This window comes from Astyanax mexicanus, chromosome 7 (genome assembly GCF_023375975.1).
Source record: "Astyanax mexicanus isolate ESR-SI-001 chromosome 7, AstMex3_surface, whole genome shotgun sequence".
NCBI classification, from domain to species: Eukaryota; Metazoa; Chordata; class Actinopteri; order Characiformes; family Acestrorhamphidae; genus Astyanax; species Astyanax mexicanus.
This window is the reverse complement of record NC_064414.1, coordinates 20,202,349-20,212,023: the sequence shown is the minus strand read 5'-3', so window position 1 is coordinate 20,212,023 and position 9,675 is coordinate 20,202,349. Positions and strand designations below refer to the sequence as shown.

The window sequence follows — 9,675 nt, the reverse complement described above, 5'->3', positions numbered from 1 at the left end:
TCCTGTGTGTTAGACCCTCCCTTTCCGTCAGAAATCGCAGTTTGTAAAAGTGTTTCAGCGTTTGTAAAAGTGTTTCAGAGTTTGTAAAAGTGTTTTAGCGTTTGTAAAAGTGTTTCAGCGTTTGTAAAAGTGTTTCAGTGCTGGGAAAAGTGTTTTGCGTCTTGTAAATTTGTTTTAAGTTTTGTAAATGTGTTTTAGTTTTTGTAATTTTGTTTTCTGACATGTTAATTTGTTTTGCACTTCAGGGCCACCGTACTTTTACAATGATCACACCTTTTTTGAATAGAGCTGAATAACGTTTAGATAAAAACGAACTCTGTGGGGATATAAAAATTATAAGCAGAGGTTCCACTAGATGTTGCATTTAAATAAAGGAGGTAGAATTACAGTATATTAGAAAAAAACTGTTTGTCTGTTTTGCCATTGAAACCTATGGGGATGGGTGGGGTTACACAGCTTTCTGAAACCGAACAGCAGGGGGCGCCTGACCTGTGGTGGTTTCACTTTAGAGAGACGATGCTCTGTCCAGCTATACACAGTCTATGGTCTAAGACATTTGTTGTATATTTATCTGGTTTGGATCAGGTGCAAACATCAAGATTGAACCGCATGCAAACCTTTTTATTGTGATTTAAACTCATTAATGCTTTTTATGCTCTTTTTCCATTTGACAGGAAAAGCAATAAGAATACCAAAAAGCACATTTTGAATCATGCAATTCAACGACACTGCTCATCGCTGTTACCTGGCCCCTCAGCCCCTGGTGTCCTCCATCCTGCCTCCTATGCTCATCATCGAGCTCCTGCTGGGGCTGCCGGGAAATCTAATGGCACTGTGGGTCTTTAGCCGCCACCTTCGATCCTGGAAGCCTAATGTTGTGCTTCTCTTCAACCTGGCTGTGGCTGATTTAATGCTGCTGGTGAGCTTGCCCTATCAAATCCACTACCATCTGCAACAGGAAAACTGGGTGTTTGGTCACTTCTGGTGCCGCTTCAATCTTTTCATGCTCGCAATCAACCGATCGGCGAGCATCGGCTTCATGACGGCGGTGGCTGTGGATCGATATTTTAAAGTTGTCCACGTACACCATAAAATCAACTTCATTAGCTCACGGAGAGTTGCTGGGATTGCTTGCTTTATCTGGATAGTGGTGATCTTATTGCGACTCCCTCTTCTGACTAGTGATCTCATGATCATAAAGAACAACAAATCTGTCTGTAGGAGCTTCAACTGTTATAAAAACCCACCACCAGGGATCTTGTTTCATTACATAGTGTATCTATCCGAGTTCTTCCTCTCCTTCATAGTCCTGCTGTTCTGCTCCCTCAGAATCTACTGTTTTCTAGGTCGGCGTCAGATTGCGACAAGGACTAAAATGCGCCCGGCCATGAAGATCGTTCTGGTAATCATTGGGATTTTCATTGTATGTTTCTTCCCTGGTGTTGCCACAGGTCTGTCTGCACTCTATCTGAGCACAGTGGGAAAAGAATACTATGATGGTTTAAGACTAAATGGGCAGTTGTTTGTTTTAGCCCTTGGATTGACCTACCTGAATAGTGCATTGGACCCAATAGTCTATGGATTTTGCAGCTCCATGTTTCGTGATGCATTGAGGCAGTCGATCCATCGACTCGGGAGTGTTAAAGGTAGCAAAAAGTACTTTCTACAACCACTGAAAGGAAGAGGTAATGCAAAAATTAGAACCGTTAAATGAGTGGTTCGTCATTTTGCAATCGATTGACCAAGATCTACTTGTCGACTGCTGGACCTGACAGGGTATCTAATGGCACTGTAGACCCACAGTGGAGACCCAATGTTATGCATCTCATCAACCTGGCTGTGGCTGATTCTCCTGCTGCTGATAAGCTTGGCCTTCCACTTTTCAAATTGACACTTCATCTTCAATAATTGGAAAAGAACCCACGATGAACACACAGTTCTTTTTAATAGGCTGTAAAAGTTGACGTAATAAAAAAAAAAGTAAAGGATTTTGATAAACAAAAGACCATGGAAAGTCAAAGGAAACCAATATCATCAACACATTGAGGACTGGCCCGACATATGAACACTGAAAATCAAAGTTGAAATCGTAGGCGCATCCAATTTCCATGAATTTCATCACTGCAATTCAGAATGTTACTCAGTAGTGTTTATGACCTTCACGTGCCTGTATGCACTCCCAGCAACATCTGGGCATGCTCCTGATGGGACAGCAGATGGTGTCCTAGGGGATGTCTTCCCAGAACCGTAGGCTGTTTCTCTAATGGAAGACCTACTAATTCTGGTGTTCTCTGGTGAAAATCTGCATGATGTTAGATCTTGAGTACAGGTCCTAGTAGTCCTAGGAGCAACGCCTGTGACCTGGTATCTTCTCAATGTCTTTGAGACTGTGCTGGGAAGATGTGCCATCCTGGAGGAGCTGGACTACCTAAGCAACTTAAAGGGCTGCAGGTACTGACTCATGCTACCAGTAGTGACAAGGACACTAGCAAAATGCAGAACTAGTGATGAATCAATCAGCAAGGATAAGGAGAGAATATTTGTCTACAGACACAACCTGCAAAAACCATTCTATTTACGGCCGTCTTCCTGCTTTTGCCTCTCTGGTACACATGTTGATACTTTAATTCAAATCAATGCAAGTGAACTTGATTCACAATAACTTATGCTTCCTAATTGGGCAGATATATATATTGTAAAGTTCAAGTACAGTTGTGTTTTACTTAAGAATTAAGCATTTCCTTGTTTTTTTTAACAGTGTATATGTGTAAAACAGTTGTAAGAAAAAGTATGAGAACAGTTTGGGATTGCTTGGATTTCTGCATAAATTGGTCATTAAATGTGTTCTGATCTTCATCTAAATCACAACAATAGACAAACACAGTCTGCTTAAACTAATACCACACTAAAAATTATAAGTTTGAAAAAAAAGTATGTGAACCTTTGGATTTAATAACTTGTTGATCCTCCTATGGCAATATTTTTTGGACAGCAGTGGCTTCCTCTGTGGTGTCCATTCTAGTTTAATGTTTTCCCTATTGAAGATTTGTCAACAAAAATGTTAGCATGTGCCAGAGTTTTCTGTAAGTCTTCAACTGACACTCTGGGATTCTTCCTCACCTCATTGATCATTCTGTGCTGTGCTCTTGCAGTCATCTTTACAGGACGACCACGCCTAGGGAGAGTAGCAACAGTGCTGAACTTTTTGTAGATCGTCATTTGTAGACCATCTGTCTTACAGTGGACACATGAACATCAATGCTTTTAGAGATATTTTTGTAACCCTTTCCAGCTTCATGCAAGTCAACAATTCTTGAACGTAAGTCTTCTGAGTGCTCTTCTGTGTGAGGCACGATTCACATCAAGCAATGCTTCTTAAGAACAGCAAACTCAAAACTGGTGTGTGTTTTTATAGTACAGGGCAGCTTTAACCAACACATTCAATCTCATCACCTTGATTGGACTCCAGGTTGGCTGACTCCTGGCTCCAATTGGCTCTTAGAAAAGGCATTAGCCTAGGGGTTCACATACTTTTTCCACCCCGCACTGTGAATGTTAACATGTTGTGTTTAATAAAACCATGTGTGACGCCCACAAAGTGATGGTCACATTTGTAATTATTTTTTTGTTATTGTTATCATTTTTTGTTTATTTTATTCTGCTACCTTATGAACTTCTGCTGGGAAAGCTCAAATCAGATGTTGTTGTTGCCTAAGATGTCCAGTAGGGTGCACTGTGGCGTTTGATATCTACTGCAGCTAGCAGCTCTGCTTCTCAGACTTGAGAAGCTGCTGAACAGAGAAGCCACGTTTCCTCGTGTCTCATCCTTTTCACCCTGTTTACAGGTGAGAAATGTGGTAAAAGTACACAAAATCTACACTCAGTCGGTCTGTAGACTGTATAAACACATATTTTTTACATATGAGTTAAGTTTGAGCACAGTAGAAGTTCATAAATCTGTTAGACCTTTGTCTAGAAAATGGTGTTGGAGATCAGAAAATGGTGGCTGTGTTAGTGTTTGTGTTTTAAAGCAGTACTCCTTGGCATTTCATTTTCATTATTTGTTATGGTTCTTTGGTTGTATAAATTGAAACTGCAGCAAAATGTGCCTGTTTTTGATTATATATTTTTTTATCTAATAACAGTTAAAAGGCAGTATGTTAGTCTTACTTACCTCAGTTTGTATTACTAGTGTGTTTTTGTCCTCTAGATATTTTCCTAAGCATGTTAGCCTGTTGGCATCTGAACATCTCTCTACTCGTGTGACTTTATAAATATATTTTTACAGACACAACATATATATATATTTCTGTAAAGCTCTTAACACATAAAAAGGGTATCTGCTGATGTGTTATGTGTTAACTTTATGCTCTAAAAGTGTTTAAATATTGCACTGTATCACTAAGTAAGCTACAGTGGGGAAGGAATGTCCTATTAAGCCTTTAGTACTAAGGAATATGTTCAGTTGGGCTATAAAGTATCATTAGCCTTTAGTATACATGAAATTCATGATGTAGTTTAAGAGATGTATCTATATATGCATATATTTTGTGTTAAATGTATATTTTATATATGAATGTGTCTATATAACTGTATATGTACGGCTATATTTTATATTCTTTTCTTTTATGTTCAATTCATATTATTGATACCAGTAATTAATATTAAAAACACGAGACAGAGACTATAAAAGTAAGAAACTGCTGTTGTTTAATAAAAAGAGACTTGAGAAGCTGCTGAACAGAGAAGCCACGTTTCCTCGTGTCTCATCCTTTTCACCCTGTTTACAGGTATTTAATTTGCTTACACTGACCCTGGGCTCGGGGAGTGTAACAGATTCTTGGGGGCTCGTCCGGGATTGGCGCCCCCTGGTGGTGGGAAGCTGATCCAGTGATTTCTGACATCCGGGACCAAAGAGAGTTGCGGCTGCGTCGAGCGTACGGTGGAAGACTGCTTGGAAACTGGGCATCAGACAAGCTAGATGGAGAAGAAAGATACCAAGACAGACGATGAAAGGAAAAGTCTGGTGTGGGAAATCAGAAAAGGCCTGTTCACGCTGTCGGCGGAAGAACTTTTCCAGATCGCTAAAACCATCGGCCCTGTACCCGAGAGAGACTCCGCAGAGCTTCGCGATTCGGACCTCGAAGGTTGTTTTGATTATGTAAGCTGTTTTATGTATAGCAAATCTTTACTTGACTCAGAAGACATGGGTATGAGTTCATTGCTAATGTTGAGGGATGTGGTTAATGAAATCATTGAAACCCGTGGTGCTGCAGCTCAGTTAGTTCACACACAAGCAGGCACAGACTCACATGACACTCATATGCTAGCCTCCCCAGCTAACCCAGGCCTGGGAGACACCACACACCTGTCTGACACCATGACACCTCCTTGTTTACCCAATGTAGCTACCCATAACATGGATGACTCCTCTCACCCAGATTTACAGAGAATGCTAGCGAGTTACGAACAGCTAGGTAGAGAGCTCCAACAATACACAACCATGTCTACACCACCATCAACATTATCGGGAAGCGTACACACTGTTACACCCTCTGGTAAGACCCCACACACTTCTCAATCTGAAAAGCCTACACACACAAGTGATACATTGGTCTCCCTAAGAGATCTCTCATACCTTCATCGCAGGGAGTTTAAAGTACAGGGGGGTCAAATTGGTGACCATAGCTCAGACATCACTTACAATAATATACACAAGCAGATCGAAGAGGGCATCAGAGAGAACTTTAGTGAGGCAGAGATAGTCAGGAGTGTGTTGAGAATAGTAAAACCTGGGCATTTCAAGGATTTGCTCATGAACAAAGAGGATATGACTATCAACGAGCTGAAGATATTCCTACAATCGCACTTAGGGGAGAAAAGCAGCACTGAACTACTGCAAGATCTAATGTGTGCAAAACAGAGTGAGTCAGAGACACCACAGCAATTCCTCTACAGAGTAATGGGGCTAAAACAAAAAGTCCTCTTTGCATCAAAACAAGCTAATGCAGACATAAAGTATAGTCCAGAAACAGTCCAGGGGGTCTTTTTACACACCATATATCAGGGACTGGGCCATAAATACAATGATGTCCGCCGAGAATTGAAGCCACTTCTATCAGACAGCATGGCGACAGATGAAGCAATCTTGAGACAAGTAACAAAGATAACCAGTGACGAAACCGAAAGGCAGCGCAGATTAGGCATGATGCATCGAGCAAAACCGACAGTGGCTCACAGTGCTCAGCTTGAAATGGACAGTCCTAAAACCTGCAACCTCAGCCACGATACTCATGAAAGTAAAAGTAAGAAAGACCCTTTGAAACAGCTTAGTGACAAGATTGATGCTCTAGCCAGTGTTGTTGACTCCATGCGGCAGGCAGGCCTGGGTAAACCAATACACACCTGTAAGTGCCAGATGAATAACCCACCTTTAGCTAAGAGGGAGAAAACATATGGATGTACAAAATGTGTGGAAGGAGGCTTACCCCGTTGCAGTCACTGCTTTATCTGTGGTGAGGGAGGACACAGAGCCATTGGCTGCCTCAAGAAAATGGAGCATCCGGGAAACCAGGGCCGGTCATTGGCGAGGGACCACCAGTGATCGGGTCAAATGAGTCCCACTTTAATGACATCCCGGTGCTGCAGTCTATCAGGGAGGGCCAGAGCCATGTGCACATGTGTCCACAAAAGACAATATCTGGAAAGTGTAAACCAAATGTGACTCACCTTTCATCTACGCCTGAGTTGCCAGTCAATAAAAGTGAGCCTGTCGTAAAGCTCATTGGGAAGAAAGCGATTATACATTGCAACCTAAATGGGTTAGCAGTAACAGCTTTACTGGACACGGGGGCCCAAGTAAGCATCATTGACCAGAGTTGGAAAGACCAATACCTACCTAATCATGACACAAGACCCCTCACTGAACTCCTTGACGGTGATGAAAAGCTTGAGGTATATGCAGTTAATGGTGACCTTATACCATTTACAGGCTGGGTGGCTATTAATGTCAATCTTCCTGGTACAGAAGACCCTAGTTTGTCTATTAACGTCCCTTTCTTAGTGAGTAACTTACCGCTTGAAAGGCCACTGCTAGGGTTTAATGTTATAGAGGAATTAATTCGGGGTCAGCCAGAGCGTGTAATGCCAACACTTGTCAATCTGCTTAGCGGAGCTGTCTCAATCCCAAGTAGTGAGGCCAAGACACTAGTCAACTTTGTACAGACAAGAAAACCCATCATCTTAACGGGACGTCTTCGCGTCAGTGAACAGAATTGTGTTGTCCCTGCTGGACAGGTAGCATGGGTGAAATGTAGAATTCCATACAACATGAACCCAGCCAACTCCTTAATGCTGTTTGAGCCTGATGAGAACAATGCACTGCTGGACATGCTGGATGTAGGTGAGGGTCTGTTGGAGGTAAAAAATGTGAAGAACCAATATGTTGTGGTGCCAGTTGGGAACCATACAAACCATGATGTAACATTACCACAGAGGTCCCTCATTGGTTCAATTCAGCCAATTGACAAAGTCATTCAGACTGGCTCAGCAAAAGATCAAGAACCCAACATGAGTATTCAAAAAATTACAACAGCATCCACTGACAAGGTTCCTCCACCACAGCTATGGCATCCACCAGTCGATGTTAGTCATCTGGAGCAGAGGCAGCAGGATGTTGTTAAACAGATGTTATTTGAGGAGTCAGCTGCCTTTGCAAGGGACTGCAATGACGTGGGATGCATTCCAAGCCTACAAATGTCCATACAGCTTAAGGACAATTTCCCAGTGCAGAGGACATATTCATCAGTGCCAAAGCCATTGTTTAAAGAAGTGAAGGAATACATCCAGGATCTTTTAGCAAAGGGATGGATAGTTAAATCCAAGTCCCCATACTCTGCTCCCATTGTCTGTGTTCGAAAAAAAGATGGGGCGCTTCGTCTTTGTGTCGACTATCGACTTCTCAATCAGAAGACAATACCAGACAGACATCCTTTGCCGCGCATTGGAGATATCATCAACACACTGGGTGGATATTCATGGTTCAGTATTTTGGACCAAGGAAAGGCATATCATCAAGGCTTTATTGCTGAGGGTTCCAGACACTACACTGCCTTCATCACGCCCTGGGGACTCTATGAATGGGTACGGGTCCCGTTTGGGTTATCTAATGCCCCAGCTGCATTCCAGCGAAGCATGGAGGAAATGTTGGATACCCTCAGAGATGAGTGTTGCGTCCCGTACCTTGATGATATACTTTGCTATGCCAAGTCCTTCGAAGAGCATGTTGAGGGGGTCAGAAAAGTACTCAGAGCACTCCAAGTCCATGGAGTAAAGCTAAGACCCGAAAAATGTGACCTTTTCAAGCAGGAAGTAAGATATGTGGGCCGCTTGGTGTCCAGTGAGGGAGTGAGAATAGACCCAAAGGATTTGGAGGCTGTGCTATGCCTAAAGGAGAAAACACCACAGACTGTTGGCGAGGTCAGGAAACTTTTGGGGTTCCTGAGCTATTATCGATCCTTCATACAGGATTTCTCACGGATAGCCAGACCAATATACCAACTGCTCCAGATGAAGAAAGGAGCGTCACAAGTCCAACTGGCTACACGGAAAAACAAGGGCCCACAACTGCCATCAAAGACCCCTATAGAGTGGACTGGTGAGCACAAGATGGTGCTAGAACAACTAATTGACATGCTGGTAACACCCCCAGTTGTGGCCTATCCCGACTTCACCTTACCATTTACCCTGCACACAGATGCATCAGAAGAGGGTCTTGGTGCCGCCCTGTATCAGCGTCAGGGTGGGAAATTACGAGTGATAGGGTATGGGTCTAGAACATTGACGCAGGCAGAGAGGAACTACCACCTACACAGTGGCAAGCTTGAGTTCTTGGCGCTAAAATGGGCAATTTGCGAAAAGTTTAGGGATTATTTATTCTATGCACCACACTTCACAGTGTATACGGATAACAATCCCCTAACTTATGTCATGAGTACTGCCAAACTCAACGCTGTTGGCCATCGGTGGGTAGGAGAATTGGCAGACTTTTGTTTCGATGTGAAGTATCGACCTGGGAGGGCAAACATCGATGCTGATACGTTGTCACGCATGCCCTTCAACATTGACAAGTACATCCAGGAGTGCACAGAGGGGCTACCTCAGGATGTGGTGCAAGCAGCATGGAAGGGGAGTAAAGTGGCTGAACAAAAGGACGTGGCATGGATTGCTGCCCTACACATTTCTGCTGAAAACCACAATGCTCAGATCTGCAAAATTCTACCACCCATTAGTCATGACGAGTTAGTGAAAGCACAGAGAGAGGATGAATCCATTGGAGAGGTGATAACACTTAAAGAGAAACAGGCAACCCTCACAAGCAACCTGAGACAGAGAGTGAGTGGGACATCAAGAAAGCTTTTGAATGAATGGAGCAGACTACACTTGGAGAATGGACTCCTTTACAGAAAAACTAGTCAGCGAAAGCAACTGGTTCTGCCTACAAAGTACCGACCCATTGCATTAAAACAACTTCACAATGACATGGCCCACGTTGGTACTGAGCGTGTCCTTCACCTGGCAAGAGATAGATTCTATTGGCCATACATGAAGAGAGAAATTGAGGCTTACATCACACGCAAGTGTCCATGTATCGCTCAGAAGAAACCAACCACACAC

At 42.9% G+C, this 9,675-nt stretch overlaps 1 protein-coding gene across 1 annotated transcript; it reads left to right on the top strand.

The window, feature by feature from the left end:
* Nucleotides 1-681: 681 nt before the first annotated feature.
* LOC103022910 (hydroxycarboxylic acid receptor 3-like) lies at nt 682-3,577 on the top strand. Its single transcript, XM_022684713.2, has one exon. It carries the CDS (start codon nt 713-715, stop codon nt 1,712-1,714), a length of 1,002 nt encoding a protein of 333 aa, XP_022540434.2. The 5' UTR covers nt 682-712; the 3' UTR covers nt 1,715-3,577.
* Nucleotides 3,578-9,675: the final 6,098 nt, after the last annotated feature.